General features: G+C 48.4%; 1 protein-coding gene across 2 annotated transcripts in view; it reads left to right on the top strand.

Annotated features, from left to right (window-relative positions):
- The window catches only part of DCC (DCC netrin 1 receptor), a 592,501-nt gene that overhangs the window by 426,731 nt on the left and 142,586 nt on the right, over positions 1-23,184 (top strand). For both annotated transcript variants that reach the window (XM_074568848.1, XM_074568847.1), the window contains exons 10-12: positions 10,769-10,917; positions 12,088-12,226; positions 20,974-21,023. In XM_074568848.1, coding sequence (XP_074424949.1) covers positions 10,769-10,917; positions 12,088-12,226; positions 20,974-21,023 — 338 coding nt within the window. The remainder of the gene's footprint in view (positions 1-10,768; positions 10,918-12,087; positions 12,227-20,973; positions 21,024-23,184) is intronic.

The following is a 23,184-nucleotide window of genomic DNA, read 5'->3' as shown; positions in this document are numbered from 1 at the left end:
CCCAGGTTGCCCAGAGCAGCTGTGGCTGCCCCATCCCTGGAGGGGTTCAAGGCCAGGTTGGCCGGGGCTTGGAGCAACCTGGGCTGGTGGGAGGTGTCCCTGCCCAGGGCAGGGGGTGGCACTGGGTGGGCTTTTAAGCTCCCTTCCAACCCAAACCATTCTGTGATTACTGAGGTTGCCACTATACCAGAAAGACTTCCTCTCCTCAGACACATACTCATCTTTTTATACCTCCTGGAAAAGAAAATTCAAAAATAAAAAATCCTTTGGCTTTGGTAGGTTTGAAAATTCCTCTGACCCTCCTCATTCCTGAGAGGTGTCGAGATGTTCTTGCAGAAATCTCTGAAAGTCCCGGCATCGGCTCCCACGACCTCCATGAGAATTAGAACAGAAGCAGTAAAAAGCTGTTGTGTTTTCTTTCCTGGTGCTCCGGAGGGTTTGGCCTGAGGGAGTTTCTGAGGACAGACCCATCCTGTTTCCCTCAGACAGTATTTATTTTTTACCAAAAACATTTCTATTTATGCTTACTTCTTCTTTAAAACTATTTTATGTTTTTCATCGGACTCTTTAAATACAGATTGCGGTTAGGCAGAGCGCGGCAAGGACCAGGGGTTTGGGGTTTGGGTTTTTTGGGAAATTTCGGGAAAATTGAGAAATTTTCTGATGCTGGAGTCTCTTATTGTATTTTAAACTACAGCAAAACCCATTCTTGATCGCTCTCCTTTTTTTCCTTTAATGAATTTAATATATTTCATTCTGTTCTCCTGTCTAGAACAACTGTGAAAAGCTTACGCCAAAATCCATGTGACTAATTTAAAAGTTATTTAGAAAAAGAACCATTTCAGTTTGAAAACATCATTACTGGATGTTTCAGCATTATAGAATTACTTCGCTTCGTTTTTCTCGCTAAGCAGAAATTGTCGCGTTTTTTTTTTTCCCAAATGTTTTGATGTCTGTGAAGACCATGTTTACCAGAAATAATCTGCTGGGGTGAAAATATTCCAAATGCGTTAAACGAGAAGAGGGATTTTCCATTTCGGAGGTTTGCCTGCGCCGCATGCTCCTTCCTTTCAGTGCGTCGTGGAGGTGGCCGATGGGAGGGATTGGGTGCTTGTCACCTAATCGTTGCTTTTTATAAATAATGAGCTTCGCTGGTGAGAGGGATGTTGTAATTCTGCTCCGGCTTCGCTGAGACGCGAAGGCGCCATTATGCCAAGTAAAACACTTTGCTTCGACTGACTTGCCGAGAAGGAGCAGAAAATTAAAGCCACTTTTATCTGAAAAAAATGAAAATGCAGAGCAGGTGAGCCTGTCTTAATCAACTATGCAAATCGAGGCGTTGCATCGTTTGCATGAAATCTCCATATTTCTATGCAGACTGTGATGCAGAGGCACGCTGGCCCTGCCTGGATCCCCCTCGACCCGGTGTAGGACAGACGGACAACCCCTGGCACCCCTTACCCCGCCGGATGAAGATGTCACCTTGCCGCTATGAAATATGTTGTAGTTGGAAGCTCTTTTGCACCAGGGTCCGTTTCCTTCATCCTTATGTCCCTCAAGGGAGGGTTTTGATGCCGCAGTCCTCGGGCAGCGTGGCCGTCCTTCCCCACTCGCTGCTGGTGGGACACAGGGCGGTGTGTCCCCAGCCGGACGGGGCAGTTTGCTTTGGCTCTGTCGGATCCGTCCCTGGATGAGAGCACTGGCGTGTTCGCTTTGCTGAGATTCATCCAAAAAGCTCTGCTGGGATAGGTTTGTCTCCCTTTCCGGAAAAAAAGTGGCGATTGAGGCGAGTGGTAATGAGCTGGAAATGAAATAAACTTCACCGAGCTTAATTTGGGCACTGGGAAGAAACCTGCTCAGTGCCTCCAGCTGATCCAGTGCCACCACATTGTACGGAATCATAGAATTGTCGAGGTTGGAAAGGACCTTTCAGATCATCAAGTCCAACCATCGACCCAACACTGACAAAAACCACCACTAACCCATGTCCCTCAGCACCACGTCTGCCTGGCTTTTAAATATTTCCAGGGATGGTGACTCCACCGCTGCCCTGGCTGAATGGTGGTACAAAGCTCTTCTCAACTCTTTTCATCAGAAACAAAGCTGTCTCTATAGGGAGACGGGTTTTGTTTTTATGACACCCATTGTCCAGAGACCTAAATGATGATCAAGGCCGTTTGTGCTGTGATTTCTACAAATTTAGGGGAGGGACTAGACCTGAGACAGAAGACAGACTCTTGAACCTCTGCTGTTGAGCAAGGGATGTTCTCCAGCCTACTATTCCTAGGAATCATGGAACCATAGAAATGTTTTGGTTGGAAGGGACCTTTAAAGATGATCTCGTTCCACCCCCCTGCCCTGGGCAGGGACATCTCCCACCAGATTCAAACTGCTCCAAACCCCGGCCAACCTGGCCTTGAACCCCTCCAGGGATGGGGCAGCCACAGCTTCTCTGGGCAACCTGGGCCAGGGGCTCACCACCCTCACAGCAAAGAATTTCTGCCTCAGATCTCATCTCAATCTCCCCTCTTCCAGTTTAAAACCATTCCCCCTCGTCCCATGGCTCCCCTCCCTGCTCCAGAGTCCCTCCCCAGCTTTCCTGGAGCCCCTTGAGGGACTGGCAGGGGCTGGAAGGTCTCCGCGGAGCCTTCTCTTCTCCAGGCTGAACCCCCCCAGCTCTCTCAGCCTGTCCTCCCAGCAGAGGGGCTCCAGCCCTCCCAGCATCTCCGGGGCCTCCTCTGGCCCCGCTCCAACAGCTCCGTGTCCTTCTGCTGTTGGTGCCCCAGAGCTGGAGGCAGCACTGCAGGGGGGTCTCCCCCGAGCGCAGCAGAGGGGCAGAATCCCCCCCCTCGCCCTGCTGCCCACGCTGCTGGGGATGCAGCCCAGGCTGCGGGGGGTTTCTGGGCTGCCAGCGCACATTGCTGGCTCACGGAAGGGCCAAATCATTTAAAAATTCAGGTAGGTCCTTTGGCCCCTTCCATGTTGGTTGTCTCCTTGGGATATCCAAGCCCATCACTGTCACAGGGGTGTTTGATTGACCATCCAGCTCTGCTCCCATCCGGGACTGGGGTGCTGCCATCACCGGGGGGGCTCAGCCGCAACCGCTCTGGTCCTCTGCAGCTGCACAGCACCAGGAGAGGGAGAAGGTCAGAGAGAAGATGTCCTATAAACTGAGCTGCTGCCGAGCGTTTCTCAAGTAGCTTGGGATGTAGGAATTGAAATTCTGTCTCAGTTCCGTTTGACAGGCATTCATCTTTGTTTTATCTGGCCCTTTCTTCCTACCCCAGAAATCTTGCAATATAAATAGGTAAGATAAAGAATGGGTAGGAGATATATTATTATGCCATTTTATGGGAAGGAAATTGAAGCATAAAAGCACTAAATTATTTATCCGAGCTCCCTCTGGAAGCCTGAGCCAGGGCCGGGATTGCTGTAACCTATCTTTCTGCGCGCTCTTTCTCAAAATAAAAGGTTGAATTTCTGTTCCCTCTTGAAGTCAATAGGAGTTGCTTTTTCGCTCGGCGGCCGCTGTCGTTTCGCCTAAGTGCATAGCGGGGCCTCCAGCCCTCGGAAATGCTCTTCCTTTCAGAAAGCTTTTCCTTCCATTTTTTCAGACCTCAAAACAAACGCAGGGCGTGTTTGGACACCCTGAAGCAGATGGATTTGGTAACAAAAGCTCGTTTTCGAAATGAATTTCTCTCGCTGACCGGCAGCTACTTCTTCCTTGACGACGTTACTTGAGTGTTTGCATTTGCGCCCCGTATTTACTTTTAAGTAGCTTATTGACATTAGTGAAATCTTAATAAATTTTGATTGACAGACAGATTTTCTCCCCAGTGCAAACCATTACAACAGACTACTTCTTCCTCTGTCTGCAGTTTCTGCCTTCCCTGACACAAATACAGCCCGTCGGCATTTTGTAATAATAATAGCAGGAAAACATAGGAAATATCGTTGTCTTTCTGAGTTTAGTAGCGAGGCGAACAGGTTGGTTTGATTCCTAGAGCTGTACACGGTGATACATGCTGAAATGTTTGCAAGTCCGGCAAAAGAAGTATGGGAGTGGAAACGCTGGGTACTGAAGATACTTTTAAAAGTTTCTTCATTAATTAAGAGCCTGTATAAGTGTTGAGCTGCTTCTGCTGCCACTGTCTTACCTGGTTTTGGCCAGGTTTTTATGTGGCAAGAAGATAACACCATCCTGCCGCCTGCCTCTTGTTCCAGACTTCCTAGAGTTTGTATTGTGGCGTTGTGCCCTGCTGCCACATTCGGGGGCCTGAGAGATGCTCGTGTCCCCGTCCTCCCCCCCGGGTTCCTGCCGCTCCCCAGCAGGAGGGTGGAGGAGGACGCGTTCCCACACCTCCTCTGGTACGGGCAGCTCCAAGGAGGCGCTTTCCCTTGGCTGCAGAGTTCGGAGCTGAGCTACCTCCATCACCTGCCATTTGGTGGCACCATCCCTGGTCCCCTGTTCCTTAGCAAATCAAAGAATATTGGTCACCTGGGCACAGGTGGCCAAGAGGGCTAACAGCATCCTGGCCTGTGTCAGGAACAGTGTGGCCAGCAGGACTGGCACAGTGACCCCTGTACTGGGTACTGGGGAGGCCCCACCTCGAGGGCTGTATCCAGTTTTGGGCCCCTCAGGACACTAAAGACGACCTTGAGGTGCTGGAGCATGTCCAGAGAAGGGCAGCGGAGCTGGTGAGGAGTCTGGAGCACAAGTCTGGCGAGGAGCGGCTGAGGGAGCTGGGGGTGTTCAGCCTGGAGAGAAGGAGGCTGAGGGGAGACCTTCTCGCTCTCTGCAGCTCCCTGAAAGGAGGGGGTAGCCAGGGGGGGTCGGTCTCTGCTCCCAAGGAACAGGCGATGGGACAAGAGGAAACGGCCTCAAGTTGCGCCAGGGGAGGTTTAGGATGGATATTAGGAGAAACGTCTTCACCGAAAGGGTTATCAAGCATTGGAAGAGGCTGCCCATGGCAGTGGTGGAGTCACCATCCCTGGAGGTATTGAAAAGCCGGGCAGACGTGGTGCTGAGGGACGTGGGTTAGTGGTGGTTTTTGTTAGAGTTAGGTTGGCGGTTGGACTTGACGATCTCAAACGTCTCTTCCAACTTAGACCGTTCTACGATTCTCTATTGGATTCACACATCTGTGGTGCACAGCTGGGCACCACGTGAAGACTTAAAGGGAAAACTAATGAAAACCAGAAGACTCTGTGAAAATACAAGTGGCAGCTACTTCCAAAAGCTGGCTCCATCGCCAGCTCTTGTGGACGGCACTGGAGGCGGCTGGGCCGGTCCTGCCAAACAACTGTCACGTCTTCAGAGCGTGTCCAGCGTGGGGAAGCAGGTTTTGCTGTGTTAATAATTACGCTGCCTGCAGGCTCTCTGAAGTTGCATCTTTGCGTGCAGCGTGGAACCAGATTTTAATGAAAATATCATTAAAGCTGTTACCTACAGAGAAAGAAGGGGGAGGGCAAAAATCAAAGGCGCAATCAAAGCATGCACTCTATTATCAATGACTGCAAGTAGCTTCATAAATGTTTTCTGTCTGAAATGTTTTCAGTGCAGATCAGCAGAGAAGCAGCTGTTGAAACAAAAAGCGAAATGTAATAACAAGAACATTTTAATCGTTGCATCTCATTAAGGGGAGGGATGAATCGCTAGGGAAAACATTTTTAAAAAGCAGCTTTCATGATGGAGACGGCTAGGAAGCCCAACTCAGAATTACCAGGCGTATTTCTTTAAAAACACGGAGTTGGGATAAGTGGTTTTGTTTTCCTTAGGAAAGTGTGGTGGTGATAGGTGCCCGGTGGTGCGCGGTCTCTCCTGGGAAGCTTTAATGCAAAGGTTTAATGCTTTCTTCTACCTGAAAGGATTCAGAGCATGAGTGCCTTGAATGGCACTTTTGGTGCAGGAGCATCATGACCATTAGGCGGGAGGTTGGTTTGGACTATAGGCAGCAAAAGTCAAGACCCCTGGGACCAGAAGAAGAGAGAAAAGAAGCAGGACCATCATCCTTTCACCTCATATTTGGGCATTCAACTTCAAGGTGGTGTCTAGGACTCTCTTGTCCAAAGGTTGTCATGCAAACTTCTGCATCCAGACACCTTAGAGCCCGAGGCCGGAACCCATCAATAGATCTGGAACAAGGCTGGTGTCTTGCGACAGAGCTTAAGGCACCGGTCCTGGGGTCACTGAATTCTTTACCTGCTGGAGCTGCACTCATGATGTTCAGGTGCCCCTCTCCCCGCTCTCCAGTGGGGCTTCGGTATGAACCAAATTCCCACCGGCACAGGCAGGGTGGCCTGAGGTGCAGAAGGCAAAGCTTCAGAAACTTATAAAAATGTCAGGTTTGAGAAAGCGATGTAGCATGTTTAGGCAGTTGCCAAGCAATTTTTGACATAGTTGCGTGCGTTCCTATTTTAGGCACTTGTCTTTTTCTTGTATCTTATTAACTGTTATTATCAGAAGTTTAACTGAACAATAGCAAAGAGGAGATCTCTGTGGAAGAACAGCGAAGGCTCGTGAGAGTAGAAATTGTGTTCCTGCAGGTTTTGAGGAGCAGTTGACTACGTGGAGATCTGGTTTTATGCAACTGAAAATGAGCGGGGTCAATACCAGAGTCTGTCAGTAAGGTGTACAGAGGTGCCACCGCTTTCTGCTCCTACAAGAAACCAAACTCACCGGGTTACTAGAGTTCTTAAATCCCTCATACCCTACAAGTGGCCAGGTCTTCCCAGCAGTCGTTGCCCACCTCAAGCTGTGAAGCCCTCCTGCCAAGCTCCTCTGGGTCTGGTGGCCCCCAAGTCAAGCTGCGTTGACTCAACTTGTGCCATCATATCCCAGAGGTATGAATCTGGCGTTTCTCCTGCTAGAGGCTCTCAGCTTGCCCCGTGCGTGTGGTGCAGCAGCCGGGACAGGACACGCATCCCTAGAGGTGTTCAAGACTAGGCTGGATGGGGCTCTGAGCAACCTGCTCTAGTGGGAGGTGAACAAAATGATCTTGAAGGTCCCTTTCAACCCAGACCATTCTATGATTGAAACTTTTCTGATTCTATGTGCAGCAATGTAAGACGGAGATGTGAATTATGGACGTTCTCTGGAGGCCCTTCATCTGTGGCCAACTGCACACGACCTCTTTGGGTTCAGACAGACTGCTGGCAGGAGGTTATCTCCCAAAATAGCCTATAGTCTGGAAGATTTTAGAACTGATGGAAGATTAAACGCAAGCGATACCATTTATGTAGAGGACAACCCACTTTGCTGGGGCCAGCTTAGATTCGAAACGCAATGAATCTGTTGGGAACACAGGTACTTACTTCTGCAATAGTATATACCAAAAATCAAGGTATGTATCAGGTGCATACGGTAAGTGTCGTCTTTTAGCCCTGGCCATATTGTCTTTGGGGCCGCGTGGGACGCGTTCTTGCAGCACAGTGTGGATACAGCGATTCACCCTGGTAATGAAAGAAAGGGAGGTAAAATCAGCTTTGGGGAAAAGAAATAAAACAAAGCATCGGACCGTTTCTGGCTTCGGGCCTGATTGCCTTTACCGCTACTGAATAGGAGTCATTCCACCAAATAACCCCAAAAGCGGCAGTCGTGAGAGCAGCGTCAAACTCTTTGCAAGCCGCAGTGGTAGCTTGTATTTGTGAAGCAGTCCTGAGCCGCTGAGCCCATCTCTCGTGGGAGCGAAAGAGCGTTCTCAGAAGAACATGGAGTTTTTGGAATATCTGGAAGCATTACGTGGAGCCCATGGTAAAAAAAAAAACAAAACGCATCAGTCCTCTTCCTGCCCTCTTCCCTTTGTCCCTTTTTGTCTTAGAGAAAGGATGCCATTAGTTGTGAAAGGCTGACATTAGAAGAAACACGATTTAACGTCTTGTTTTAATGGAATGTAAAGCAGTTCTAAGGCCTCTCCGCTATTTAGAAAAAACAGAATGTAGGAAAAGATTTAAAACGTAATGCCAATTTTTGCGAGATTATTATTTGACAGAAGGGATCAGGAGAGATTATTAAATGCTTTGTGTGCACTGAAAATACTGAGACCTTAAGCACATTAGAGCGTCTGTCAGAAATATGGAAATCGAACGAAAAGGAAAGCGGGGCGAAGGAAATAAAAATATTTTAAGTGTCTCTACGCTGCATCTAAACCTGAAATTGCGCTCAAAGGCGATTTGCGGTTTGTTGATGCCTTTCTCCCATGGCCATCCCTGCTGCGCGGCAGCGGGACGGGTCCAGGGAGCGCGGGGTCGGGCAGTTACGGATTTACAACAAAAGAGCTGTTAGTGTGAAACCGCCTCGTAACGGGGATGTAACTTTGCGGAAAGGCTGTTCCAGGGCCTGTAATGCTGTTATCTGCCGGCCGCACAATAGCTTGTGAGTTTGTTTTATGCCACGGCGCGCTCCCTGGTGAAAGTAAAAAAGGTACTATTTGGTGTCGAAGATTTTCAGAAATAACCCGCTTGACCTTTACGTTTTTGCCACAATTCTTTTTTTTTTTTTTCCCTCCCCAGTTTTCCCCGAGTTCAGGACGAAGGCGCAGATAAGCTATAGATATCCTCGTCTCCAAACATCGGTTACTACGTGCAGGGACTGATTTTCTCGTACTGCTGGTAGTTACGGGAGTTTATTAAGCTTTTTTAGCTCTTTTAATGAGTGATTTAAGCTGACATCCAAAAGCGTGATGTAGTTGATGTGTGATAATTTGCTCTCAGGGTGAAATTGGAGCGCTTGAAGGCAGAGTCTGTGTGACGAAAGCTGACCGAGTGTGGTTTCCTTAACAATTCTAAGGGATTGTTTTGCGTTGTGGTTTAAAGAAGGGTTGGGTGCTTCTTCGCCCGCCGGCACGATCCCGACTCAAGGCTCGACCTATTGCAAACCCCTCTCTCTTTTCAGAACTAAGCAAAGCACGTCATAGTTTTAAGGATGGGATATTTTAACGCTTTTAGCGTCGTTATTTGGTTTGTAAGATGGGCTTGCTACAGCCCTGCAATTTCTGTAACTGCTGGGCACCACGCGAACGCAGAAATGTTATTTGAGAGTAGAACGGTGGCTACATATTACCATTGGAGCTTTATACCCCTGAGGTCTAACTTGTAAGGGGAAATGAGGGTTTGCAGATGATGGAATGACGCAGGTTGGATGATGGTCACGCCCCGGCTCAAAGCAGGGTCAACTCTGAGATGAGCCCAGTTGCCCGGAAGAGCTGCGTGATTCCTTCCGACCAAATCCATCCCGTTGCTCCAATTTGTGTAGCTGCTGGGCACCACGCAAGCACGGGAATGTTATCTAAGAGCAGGATAGTGGCTACATATTAATATTGGGGCTTATACTCCTGAGGCTTTGCTTTTAAAGGGAAATGAGGGTTTGCAGATGATGGAATAACGCAGGTTGGATGATGGTCACGCCCCGGCTCAAAGCAGGCTCAACTCTGAGATGAGCCCAGTTGCCCAGAAGAGCTGCGTGATTCCTTCCAACCAAATCCATCCCGTTGCTCCAATTTGTGTAGTTGCTGGGCACCACGCAAGCACGGGAATGTTATTTAAGAGCAGAACTGGGCCTACATATTTCTATTGGAGCTTTATACCCCTGAGGTCTAACTTTTAAAGGGAAATGAGGGTTTGCAGATGATGGAATGACGCAGGTTGGATGATGGGAGGTCTCTGGTCCAGCCCCTGCTCAAAGCAGGGTCAGCTCTCAGAGGAGCCCAGCTTCCCAGAAGAGCTGTGTGATTCCTTCCGACCAAATCCATCCCGTTGCTCCATGCTCCTAGGTTTCTGTGGCTTTACAGTAGCGATTTCATGCCGTTGCTACGTGGGTGGGGGGACACCAGCCTACGGCCCATCCTTTGTGGGCTCCCTCATTCAGTAGAGCATCTCAAGGGCTGCCTGTGATGCTTCGCATCTGTGATCCCTCGGGCAGCTAAACCAGATTGAGTAATGCATAAAGGAGTTTAAACAGATAGCAGTTTAAACAGACAGCTACACGTGTACAATATGTGCAAATGCTGTAAGGAGAAGCCAGCAGAGGGATTTTGAAGGCTAATTGCTTGCTAAAAGAAACCAAAGCCTGCTGCGGTGCACCAAATCAATTTATAATTTAATAGCGTCAAGCTGGTACCTACAGAGCTGGGACAGAAACACGCACAACTAAGCGATTCCTCACTGGAAAGCAGCTTCAAGCTCAGGGTGTGTTTATGGGATGCCTTTGGTTGTGTCAGGTGGTGTGTTGGTGGTTGCCTGTGGGTTTTTCTAATGGCTCCTCGAATGGCAGTCCTTAACTTGAACTGGTCTTGGATGATGAGATTTGCATGTCTCCGATTTCCTGTTACCGCAAGGTAAATGCATCTGTTGCGTGCGTTAGATGTTTGTGCTAATTATTTCCCAGAAATTCAATTTGAAGAATCATAGAAGCCCAAGTTGGAAGGGACATCAAGGATCCATCTGGTCCAACCTCAAAGGGGAAGTCCATCCCCTGAGCCAAAGGCGCAGAGGCGTAGCCTTGACGGAACAACCCTTCGCAGTATTTCATCTATTTAGTGGCGCTAAATCTGCAGTAGTCTTTCCGTGGTGTATTTTCCGTGGGATTATCGTCCCTTTTGTATTTCGTCTGGAGTTCCTGAGGTGCAGGGTGCTGAAGCAGTGCCTCGGAGGGTGCAGGCACCCCTCGGAGGTGTGCGCTGGGCTGGGTCGTGCCACACGTCGGAGACCCGGGCGCAGCCATGAGGGAAACGGGATTTTCACGCCGTCCTTTCCTTTCCTTTCCGTGCAGTGCAAGTCCCCGGGCCGGTGGAAAACCTGCGGGCTGTGTCTACCTCACCTACCTCCATCCTCGTCTCCTGGGATCCCCCTGCCTATGCGAACGGCCCCGTTCAAGGCTACAGGCTCTTCTGCACGGAGACGGCGACGGGGAGAGAGCAGGTGAGCGGTGAGCGGAGCGGCTCTGCTCCGTCCGTGAAAAGGAGATACTTGACGGAGGCATCTGCAGGTCTTTAAAGTGCTCGAAGTGAGAGGTTTTACAGATTAATCTTCCAGGTTAGGTAAACGTTGCGCAGACCGGTGATAAAAGAGAAAATCAAGGGAAATGCTTTTTCACCTGTATGAAATGGGTTCAGGAGGTAGAAAGAAGCAGCCTGTGTTATTAATCGATATATTAACCGTATATTAACCAATCCTCAGCTTTACGCTGAAATTCCAGAGTAACGCCCAAGGGCATTTAAAGAGCCTTTAGATTCTCCCTTTCCATTGTGCGAAACCATCAGCGCGTTAAGGGCAGCTTGTACGGGGGATCTTTGCAGAAGGTGTCTTTTTAGTTGCTTCTTGTAATTTCTTTCAAGCAGGAGGATAAAATAATACGCATCTGGGCTAGAAATGATGCGTATTCTCTCCAGAATGATGGATGTGATAACAGTTGATATCGCTTGTGCTCCTAACTCTGCCACGAGCACGTGCTTTTGAGTGGCAAACAAGCGACCTTGCTCTTTGCAAACTGCTCCGACGCTTCCCGCTGGCTGTTTAATAACCAGTATTGGACAGGAGTGGGGCCGTAGGAGTGGAGATGAGCTCTCTGGGCGCAGAACGGCCGGAATAGGTTTTTGGCAAAGAATAGGGCAGGGAAAGAAAGCGGAGATCATTTTTCTGCCCCGATAATCACAAGCATCAGTGGTCTTGGGGCTTGTGCCTCGGTAGTCTTATGGGAACTTTTAGTACCGTCCCCATTTTTTCTGTGCTTGCTTTGTTTTACTTCCTTATTTTCTCCAAAATTCCCCTTGGATTCTACGCCTTTATTTTTCTTCTGTGCCTGTGGAGTGGCAGCAACCGGCTTAACCAAAAAAAAAAGAACCCTTTTCCCCTGCTCCCTAAGTAACTAAACTCAACTCTGAGGCGCTGAAATCCCCTCCGTCGGATGAGTGCCGAGAACCGAGCTGTAACAAGCCATTCTGTTACAAATTACCCTTTATAGCAACTTAAATAAGGATTTAGCTCCACTTCTCCAAGAATGAAAAGCTCGCCTCTAATCCGCTCATCCCTCGGCGTGGCCGTGGTGCCAGCTCTCACATATCCCCTGGCTTTATCGTCCCTGTGTGCTAGAACGTGGAGGTGGACGGGCTCTCCTACCGCCTGGAGGGGCTGAAGAAGTTCACCGAGTACACCCTGCGCTTCCTCGCCTACAACCGCTACGGCCCCGGCGTCTCCACCGAGGAAGTGACGGTCACCACACTTTCGGATGGTGAGTTGGGGCCCCGGGGGTGGGCAGGTGGCGCCTATCGGTTGCGATCCCGAGGCTTTTTCTTCTACCGACGTCTTTTGGAGGAGGCAGGAATGAAGCGAGGAGGTTATTGAATCCAAGGTTCCATGGAGTGGTGCCCTCTGAGCTGATGTTCGTCTCCAAGGATGATTGGTTGGGTTTATTATTCCTATGTCTAGTGATAAGGATAGTCTACTTATCTCTTTATCTTTGCTTTAACTTTGGCACAGGTGTATCAACAGAAGCGATTTTATTATTTGAAGAGTCAGCTTGCCCAGGTTTTCCGTGTGCTTTAAAAACAGATGTGCCAGGGCTTCCACCTCTGCACCGTCATCCTTCCCCACGCTTTCCCGTGCTCCTGTGGCTCGCGAGCGATAAATTGAATTTTATTTTGCATTCGGAAGCACTCGGTTGTGTCTGATCTTGCCAAACCGGCGCACGCCCGACTCCTCGGGAAGTCCCTGGGCCTGATCCCCACGCCTGGCTAAGACAGGGCATAACTTCATTGGAGTCATTTGGGCTACAAAAGTGTAAAAACCATAAAAATGAAGGAAAAATTCTTTCAGCAGGGTTGGTGAGAGTTCTTAAAGCAGAAGCCAGACCAGAGGCAGGCTCTCGAGGCTTCAGGGATGTGCCAGCTCCTGACTGAGCCCTGCAGCCCAGAGGGTTTATTTCCGTACCAACATTCTAGTTAAAAATGACGTTAAGAGGTGTCAACTAAGCTTTTAAATGGAGATTAAACAGTTAATTTTCCTTCCGATAAAAATTCAGACGACTTCTTTTTCATTCATGCTAATTAAAGCAAGGTACGGGAGTTGGGGTGGCCCTGGCCTGGATTTGGATCACTAATTTAAGGTCATTTTCACGGGGAAAAAAATACTTACTTTGACACGCGAGTGTAAAATCGGGGAGCAGGCAAGGAGTGTGTTGCTGTGGGCTTCAACTTGCCGGGCTTTTCTCCCCTCAGCAGTGTAGAAGGCGACCCCCTGCTAATGAGCACATTCAGAAACAGCACCCAAGACATCAGGGAAGCAGCGGCAGAGGCACCTCCAGTCACATAAAAACGTCAGTGGTTTTCCCTTTCCGTGCTGTGTAGGTGGATGCTAGAGCAAAACAATTGAGTGGAGGACCGGGATGGCTGAGATTTACCCCTTTACATTTACAAATATGTATCTGATTTTGTTACAAAGTCGGTAACTCTCCCTTTTTATTCTACCCAAAACAGCTGAAAATTTACATGGGGTTGAGAACGGCAATTTTCTATCTATCTGGTAACCCACTTGCTTCCAAGTGCTCCATCTGATCAACTAAAAATATCAACTTCTGGGAATTATTAATAGAAGCTGTACAGATCCTGCAGCAAATCAGCGGCGGGGGGTGTCATGCTCTGGAGAAGCTGTTGCATTTGTGTAACGTATCTACAGCATCGAGCACTTCTGCAGGTGTCGCTGGGTCCCAGGGGGGTTGGTGACATCCCCGGTAGAAGGGATGCTCCTGCCTCACCTCCACCCGCTCCCGGTGGACTTGCTGCCACCCTGAATGACCCCGCGCCCTGTAGAATGTCACCCCCCGCAAAGGTCTCCTTGAGCTGTGGAGGAGCCGCGGTGGAGAAAGCATGGTCTGAAAAGGGGGGGTTCATCTGGGTGGTGAGGCTGTGGGGGTCGGGAGGAGCAGTGCTTTCGTTTTAAAAAGGCTGAGCCAGTCTGCCCTAAGTTTAATTCAGAAATAAGTAGGCACCTCGATGTAGGGCACTGGGAGATACCTGAAGGGGGCCTACAAGAAAGCTGGAGAGGGACTTTTTAGAAGTGCACGTAGTGATAGGACTGGGGGGGAACGGTTTTAAACTGGAAGAGGGGAGGTTGAGATGAGATATCGGGAAGAAATTCTTTGCTGTGAGGGCGGTGAGCCCCTGGCCCAGGTTGCCCAGAGAAGCTGTGGCTGCCCCATCCCTGGAGGGGTTCAAGGCCAGGTTGGCCGGGGCTTGGAGCAACCTGGTGTGGTGGGAGGTGTCCCTGCCCAGGGCAGGGGGGTGGCACTGGGTGGCCTTTAAGGTCCCTTCCAACCCAAACCGTTCAGTGATTCTATGATAAGAGAGCCTCTAAAACAGGCCCCATGAAGAGCGACGTGAAGGAGACGGGGGGTCTGGGGAACCCCAAGCGAGGGAGCTGGTGAACCTCATCCCTGTTTCAATCTGCGCTGTTCTTCTGGGCTGTATCTTCATGGGATTCACCCGGCTGGGTTGGCACCGTGATTTTACCTTTGACACCTCTGCAGTATGTTTTCAAGTGCTACTTAGGTCTACCCAGCAAATTCAGTGTTCCCTTGTAGTACAGGCTGGGTCCCGGCAGAATAAATTACTTCACACTTATAATTATAAAAACAAAAGGAAAACAAGTGAAAATGAATATTTTGCATAATGTATGTAGATTTAATTCACACTGTGAAGTGTAGAACTGCAGCCCTGTACTCCGCTTTGGTTTTAAATGTCACCGTAAGTGGGAAAGGGAAAGATTGTTATTCATGAGTCTGAAAATGAGCCTCGGCAAGTGTTTCAAACGCTTCACTTGTCTGCGAACAAAAATCACTGCTAACGAGAAGGTTTGCATGAGACGATTCCAGAAAGCTGGAGTGTGCTTAGGTGCCCTTGTTTCAGGAATCTGTAAAAAGATGGGGTTTATTTTTCTCTTTATTTAAGCAGAAGTCTGGTAGACGAAGAAGTTGGTTGGCTGCAGCCTTCCCAGCCTTCCACTAGTTTTTGGAGCAGGTGTAAAAGAAGAGAAAATCCCTGTAGGGTATTTTTTTCATCCTTCTTATTCTGGCTCTGCCTGAAACCGCGTTGGTCTCTAGCACGAAGAAGAAGAACCAAAGGGCCGCAGCGAGAGCCTGGCTTTGGCCAAGCCTGAGTGAAGGTAGTGTCTTTTCTAGCTGTCCTGTGGCCGAGAAGGAAAGCAGGGAAGGGAGAGAGCAAGTCTGCAGCACCAAAACTTTCTGCAATTTCTTCTTTTATGGTACCACGCAGAGACCTTTCCCAGGGTTAAGGTCCTTTCTGCTGGAGGATGCACGATAAACCAGCGAGAAATAACTCCTGCAGAGGCAAGCTAACGGCCTCCGTAGAGGAGGGACAAGGACATTTGATCTGTCCTGGTTTATAGGGGAGAGATAAAGGAAGGAGAAAGCCTGTAGTTGCCCTGTACACACCTGGGTTTGGGGCAGGTTTTGTTCCCGCGTCCCCTGCCACCACCCTCGCCGTGGAGGAGAGCAGCTCCCCAGGCTGCCCCACGACGCTTTTTTGGATTGCACCCCATCCTCCGCCTTAAATTGAGATTTAGCAGCCTCGTCAGTCAGGGACCACTGCTGCCGGAGGGACGGGAGCTGGCTGGCTGCCTTTCCCTGCTCCTGCCACCAGGCAAAACCCTAATGAGGAGCACCTTGATCGTCACAACCGGCTCCCTTTGGGGTTTACTTTGTGTTGCCCAGAGAAGCTGTGGCTGCCCCATCCCTGGAGGGGTTCAAGGCCAGGTTGGCCGGGGCTTGGAGCAACCTGGGCTGGTGGGAGGTGTCCCTGCCCAGGGCAGGGGGTGGCACTGGATGGGCTTTAATGTCCCTTCCAACCCAAACCATTCTGTGGTATGATACGATTCTGTATGTTTTCTTTGCATCTCAGTCCTTGCGGTCTCTGGCGGTTTATTTTCGCGTTGGTACCCAAACTCCTGGGCTAAGAGACGGGATGCTCTCGAAGGGCAGCGACTCCCGTGCTGCTTTTCGGAAGTTAAGCATCAAAAATGGGAGAAAAGTCCTGAAAATTGGTCTGCCTCGCCTCTCCTTTCCTACTGTAAAAAAAACACAGGATCATTTTTAAGTCTGCCTTCCTCTTGAGAATGCCTGTGCTTGAGCAGGTTATTTTTTCCATGCCAGTCCTTGCTTTATAGCATACGATACGGTACGTAGTTCCACAAAAAAAAAAAAGACTCTACTCTTTAGTTCCTGCAAGTCTGTAGGCAGAAATTTTCCATGAAGCTCTGGGATGTAATCTAGAGTCTGAGGAGTGCGCCCCAGTCAAAGGGATTCAGTGTGGCATCTCCAGCTGCAGGAGCCGCAGACCCCAGACAGCGTTCATCAGATCAAGGAACAAACTGTATCTTTAATGCTTAATTTTCAGTTTAAAATACAGCTCAGATAGTATTTGGCCAAGCTGCGTGCCATTTCAGACACGCTTTGAGCTATCACGCTCATGAGTTTATCAAAATGCGTTTAATCCCAGCAATTGGCAGACACTCTTATTTCATGCTTCCCGAATACTTGATTTAAATCTAATTTATATCCATAATTATAATATGGATGCTTTTTTTTTTTTTAAAAAAAAGGTAAAAATTGAAGATTGACATTCAGATGGACAGAGGACGCGGCCTGTGGAGTTTTTCAGGTGTCGGTAGCCATCCCTGTGTTTGTACGAGAGCTGGGAGCAGGGCGAGGAGGAACAGGCTGCGGGGGCCTTCACGGGAGCGTGAGCAGAGCCCGTCACTCGGAGCCACACACATGGATTTACCAGAGGTCAACGGCATCGTGGCTGTGACCTTGCTGGGGACCCAGGTCCCTTATTGAACCACCCTGGTAGCCCAACCTTTTGGTATGGTGAATTCCCCCCAAATTACCCAATGCATCTTTATCTGTTTGGAAGAAGTACCAGGATGTTTCCTTCCTCCTCGTCTTCCCTGCAAGAATTATGTAGGATTTTCCTGGGTTCGGAGCAACCTGGTCTAGTGGGAGATGTCCCTGCCCAGAGCAGGGGGTTGGAACAAGATCGTCTTTAAGGTCCCTTCCAACCCAAACCATTCCGTGATTCTCCATTCCTGCTGGGGAGGGACTCTGGATCAGGGAGGGGAGCCATGGGATGAGGGGGAACGGTTTTAAACTGGAAGAGGGGAGATTTAGGTGAGATATTGGGAAGAAATTGTTTGCTGTGAGGGTGGGGAGCCCCTGGCCCAGGTTGCCCAGAGAAGCTGTGGCTGCCCCATCCCTGGAGGGGTTCAAGGCCAGGTTGGCCGGGGCTTGGAGCAACCTGGGCTGGTGGGAGGTGTCCCTGCCTGTGGCCTTTAAAAGTCCCTCCCAACCCAAGCTATTCTATGATTCTGTGAAAAAAAAACCCAAAAGCAACCAACAAATCTTGAGTTCCTTGCCATGTGAACCTTCTTCCCATCAGTACATCTCCAGCAGCGAGGCTCATCTCACCTACCTTTAGACACCTGGTCCAAGGTAGGCAGCGATGCTCCTCCAGTATATTCGAGGCTTCTTCCACCACCGAGTCACCCTGTGCCGAGAGGAAGGGGTGGAGTTATCCCTGGATGCATCCCTGTTCATTGCTTGTTGCATAGCTAACGCTAGGTAAAACGAATTCTGCTCTGATTTCTAATGGTATAATTAAGCCGTGAATAATAAAGAAAAGAACACAGATTTTACCAGGTGCATCCAATTTCTTTATTCGATCAAGATAGAAAACTGGAGGAATTAATTGTAATCTCGTAGGTGCTGGGTTTCCCAAGGGGGCTCCCTGATTTTTATGCAGCCCGAGATATTAAATCAGGGTCTCTGATGTGGTGTTGCAAAACGTCTCCTGGAGCGAACGGCGAGCAAGGAATGAAGACGCGCAGTGTTGCTGTGGAAGTGATTGAGTTCGATGCTGGGTCAGGTCGGGATTTATTTTCTTGTTTTGCTTGAAGATCTAGAAGAAAAGAGGAGGAGTGCATCAGTTATGTTCACGCATGATGCAAAATTGGGAAATACGACAAGAGTTTGCCAAGGATAAATAATCAAAATAATAGAGAAAAAAACAGTAAAAAAAAAAAGAAAAATGAAGAGAAGTTTGTCTGGTAGGGGAATAATACATAGTAGAGAGAGTAATGAGAAGAAAAGGTTTAAGGTGGGAACAGCTAAATGTCGCGATGAGCCTTCGCTGCCCACGAGAGAGGTGAGAGACAAGAGGAACCATGTTTTAGAAACCGGGGCCGTGAGCAATTCTGCCTCTCACAAACAAGAGCAAACATTCTCCAGCGAGAACAGGCTTTTCTGGGAGGTACCGGCATTCACCAGATCTGGCTAATTCAGGAACGTCCACAAATATCTCAATTTTCTTTTTCCTTGCAATATCGAGTACAGCACTGAGACAGTTTGATGTTGTTCAAAATGGGAGCGTGAGCAGCGACATCTCCTCCGTATTAAGGGAGATGAGATGTTTCATGTAGCAGCAATGCCCTAGATCAACTTTGCGTTGTCCTGGGCGGTGTGGAAACAAATAAAGAATAGTCCCTGCGGCGGAGAAACCAATTCGTTTCTAAAGCTGCTAATCCAGGGAGAGGAAAAAAAAGGAGGCTGAAGAGGGGAGGACTTTGCATGCGGAGCCCCGGCAGAGCTGAGATGGGGCTCGGGTCCCATGGCCAAGGATGCTTGCATCCCCCAGCCTGGACCGCCTGCCCTCAAGTTGCCCCAGGGGAGGTTTCGGATGGATATTAGGAAAAATGTCTTCACCGAAAGGGTTGTCAAGCATTGGAAGAGGCTGCCCAGGGCAGTGGTGGAATCGCCATCCCTGGAGGGATTTAAAAGCCGGGCAGACGTGGTGCTGAGGGACGTGGGTTAGTGGTGAATTTGGCAGTGTCAGGTTGATGGTTGGACTCAATGATCTTAAAAGTCCCTTCCACCCTAGACGATTCCATGATTCTAACTCCCAGCCGGCTCAGGCTATTTCTTACCCTGGACCTTTCCCAACACTGAACCTTTGTGACTTGGGGTCCTCAGACCCCGAGGAGGAGTTTCGGTGTTCCTTGTCGCTCACTTTGCTGTACCTCTGCCTCCCAAGAACAGTGAGTTTTCAGATTATTGTGATTCAAATGCAATTTTTTCCCACCCCTTTTATGATCCACGGAGGAAGGACAACGATATTAATGTGGGACTTTGCTGCCGGTGGGGACCCTCCTGTTTAGCTGCTGTTACTTTTGCTCTTTTGTAGCCAGTGTTTGAAATACTGTTTTCTTGTTAGCACTGACAAATGGCTTAGCTCTGACTGACTCCAATCCTTAAATAGCAGCGGGCACTGAGGATGCTACACAGCGCTGCGCTTTGGGGATTTCTTTATTGAATGTAGACGTGACTAGACAGAGTCCAGCGGAGGAGTTGTCTGACCAGCGCTGCTTAAAATTATCTGGGAAAAGGAGCATTTCTACGACTTGCCGCAGTCTTTTTATTGCGTGCCTGCGCAGGGGTGGTTCTTCTCGTTTTAGGGCCTGTTCCAACATAGACACCAGCCCCCGTTACGTCCTCCTCTGTACGGTACGTTGGATTTCACCAGTTCGTTCTGGGGAAGGTTTTGGCCAGGATGAAGTGATTCGTAGGAATGCCGTATACATTTTGCTCGGTGATGTATGTCCCACTCCTAGACAGCAATTTTCAGTGAAGGCTGAAGAAGTTGCAAAGAAACTTATGCCTCATTTCTGCTGTAGATGGAATTCAGCTTGTAGCTCTTCACCTACTAAATTATTCCCTATGGCCAGAAGTCCTTTCCCCATTTGGATGACAACAGACAATAGGCTCTTCTTAATGCTAGTTTAAATTAAATTAATTTATTTGGTCTCCAAGATGTGTCAGGTCGCAGGTCGTTTGATGTAGATGTTTGCGTAGATGTTTGCGGAAGCAATTCAGATGTGTGGAGAGCCGCCGTGAGAATGATGTTGTTCTTGTTGGTATCACGTGAAAATGGTTTAAACAGCTTTGCTTTGACTCGGTACGTTAATACTTGCGCACTGAAAAAGTCATTTTTCTCTCATTTTCCATAATACATCACATTGCAAACTATTCTTAAACTGAGTATTTACCATGGTGCTTTTTCATCTCTTTTCTTTCCGGATTCGGGGCCACCTTCCCATGAGGATCAACTAATCCCTGCTTTTCAACTGTTCGGTAGCCCGGGTTAGCCAGGCAGGCATTATTCCTCTGCAAGGAAAGTAAAGCTTCATCTTCACATCAGGCAGTTGATACATGGCCGACTGTGAACTTATTTTTAAAGCTGTGGGCTCCTCAGTGGTTGAATTAATATTTGCCCTCGGCTGGGTGTTAGTACTTGCCCTCAGCAATAGCCGTTAGTCCCCTTTAAGAATTCGATGTATCAGATTGGATATAACGAAGTTGAGTTGTATAAAACCAGGTATGGATTATACGTACGACAAGCAGAGCCTTCACGTAAAACGGTTTTTTAAACAACACCTAAAGACAAAGTTTATTTTCTCTTTCCCCTTTAGGCATCCTTATAAAAAGGGGTGCCACCGAGAGGAGTACCCTGCCCTGTCTCTATAGAAAATAAAGATCCCGAAATGCGCTTTAATAACAAAAAGCCAGAGGAATTGTGGCACGTCCTTGTTTATTCCTGACCAAGTTTATAACAAATAACTGAATGCGAGTCATCGGTCTCGCTGCGGGGAACCTGCTGAGTGGCTGTTTAAAGGGCTTCCTAATAGGGCTATCAAAAATGGGAAGAAATGAACAGATGCGTTTGGTTTTTTTCTCTCCCCGGGGGACATCTGAAGTGCCACCTGGATTAGCTGCACGCTTGTGATCAGATTATAAACTAGGTGTAAAAGCTGCCCGCTTTCCTTTCCAACAAGAGAAGTGTTTGACGTGACCTCTTCTGACTTTGACGCTAATGGCAGTATTTCCCATTTCTTTTTGTTTTTCTTCCCTTTCAGTGCCCAGCGCGATGCCTCAGAACGTCTCCTTGGAAGTGGTTAACTCCAGGGTAAGTCTGCCACGTGCTCGGCCCCTCCTGGCCAGCGATCCCGGGTGTTTGCGTAGAAATTCCTATTTTGTGTGTAGCTTTTTCATATGCAAACGGACCCAATCTGCCCCTTGCAGAAGATTCCCCTCACTTGGCCGTGAGATCATGTTAAAATAAAAACTGAAACACCCCAAACAAGCGTTTTAGAGAGAAGCAGTGATTTTTCCAAAGAGCCTTCAACAACAGCCGTGTCACTTAAACTGAGGTGAACGAGCAGAAGCTGTTCCCTGATTGCAGATTAACGTCTGCAATAAACGTAACTACGCTTTGATTAAATGGAACAATCTCAGGGAATAATGAGAAGCAGAGCTGTTCCGGGGGGAGAGGCGTGGAAAAGAAATATTTTATTGATTGGTGAAATGCAGCCCATACAGGTAAGTCTGTTGTCAGCTTGTTTATTCCAACAGATACATTTGTTTTCTGAAAGGTGCGCTTATTTCTCTTAAATCCGGTACTTCCCTTCTTAAATAAGTCTTAACATATCCCTGATGAAGTGGTTGATATTATTTCGTAAGATAATGTTGTACATAATAGGTGTTAATTACGTTTACTACTTGTTGAGTGCTATTTCTGAGTATATCCTGACTTTTTTTTTTTTACATTATTTCTTCTCTTTGTATTCATTCCTGCCATTTACTGGAACTGGATAAGCTGTTGTTCTGGTTTCAACGATAGGCCCCTTTGGGCATGGAGAAGCTCCCCGTTTAGAGCGTGAAAAACCCCCACCCGTAGGGTGTCCCCTTGGATCTTTGGAGATTTCTGGTCGCACAGCTGCTGAGGAGTAGGAACCCAAAGCTCACTGAGGAGGATAAACTGCAGCTTAAGGAACGTTTATATTATCCCAGATTTGCTGGGAACACCGAGTACCTGTCAGTTTGATCTTTCTCCTCCACTGCTTCTTTCCGTGACATCAAATGTACGGTTTGATTTTATTTATTTATTTATTTTCAACGCCCCCGGCTCCCATTACGTTTAAAGTCCTCTTAGACGCAGTGTCCAAAGGGCATCGGTGTCTTGGCACGTCTTGTTCCAATCCTTTGTGCCTGTTTTTTCTTGCTTATTCTCCAGGTAAAAACGTCACAGAGCAGCTGATCGCGTTTTTATGACCTTTTGGGGTGATGGTTTTACGTTTCAAGTACTTAGAATAAAAATAGAAAGCAAGCTGCTTGGGCTGGCGTAGGGATGCTCCTTCCCAAAGACGCATCCCAAATTATTGCCTTAGTGGTACTTAAAGGTGGAGATAGGTGATGGCGATGGGGTAAGAGAGTGCGTAACCTCGCCCCTCTCCACCATCGTCGGAGGCTCCTGCTGAATGTTGGAAGTCTTGGTGGGATATTAATTTGCAGATAGAAGCGCTGCGTCGGACAAAGGTGGGTTTACGTGTTAATCCGAGCGTTTGGCTGCTGTTTCGTGGTAGGCGAAAGAAACGGGTCTCGGTCTTCCTCTGTGTGACCAAGTAGCATTGCTGGAGAACCACACGGGTGGTAGCGTGAGGACTTCTCCATCGCCCCGAAATTGAAGCAAAGGTGGCCTTGGGCAGCTAGAATATGCCTTTAACTCAGCCCCGAAACACATCTTCTACGAGCTGGAGATCTGAGACCTTCCAAAGCATCCCTCTCGCCGTGCAGAGTATCGATTTCTAAGCTTTAGATCTAGTTCCACGTGTGACATAGCAACTGTGTAAAAAGGTATTTTAAGGGCGTATGTTTGAGAAACGGGGATCTTCGTTGGAGAGAGAGAGAAATGTGGAACCGGTTGGGACTCTGTGGGGCTGTATCCTACAGGTAACACGGACCTGGGAAAGCACAGATACCCACGCGTGCAAATCTTGATGAAGCTTGAATGGAAATGAAATATTTCCATCTAGGTAATACGGAACAACAAATCTAGCAATGAACTCAACTCGCTGAATCTCAAGGCATAAAAAGGTTTTTCCAAGCAGAAGAACCAGCTTCGAAGACCATGCCCCAAAATACCTTTGCTCCTTCTCCTGCGTGACCACTCCTGCGGCATTTTCGTCGAGGCACAACTAAATTGCTAATGTTGTAAAGAGCTGTACACAGTCCCCAGCTCTTGTAGAAGGCTGCGATAACTCAGAATATTGTGTTCTGCAGTCCATTTT

The sequence above is a fragment of the Larus michahellis genome, chromosome Z, assembly GCF_964199755.1.
Source record: "Larus michahellis chromosome Z, bLarMic1.1, whole genome shotgun sequence".
NCBI lineage: Eukaryota > Metazoa > Chordata > Aves > Charadriiformes > Laridae > Larus > Larus michahellis.
Note: the sequence above shows the minus strand (reverse complement) of the source record. Positions and strands in the feature narration are given on the sequence as shown.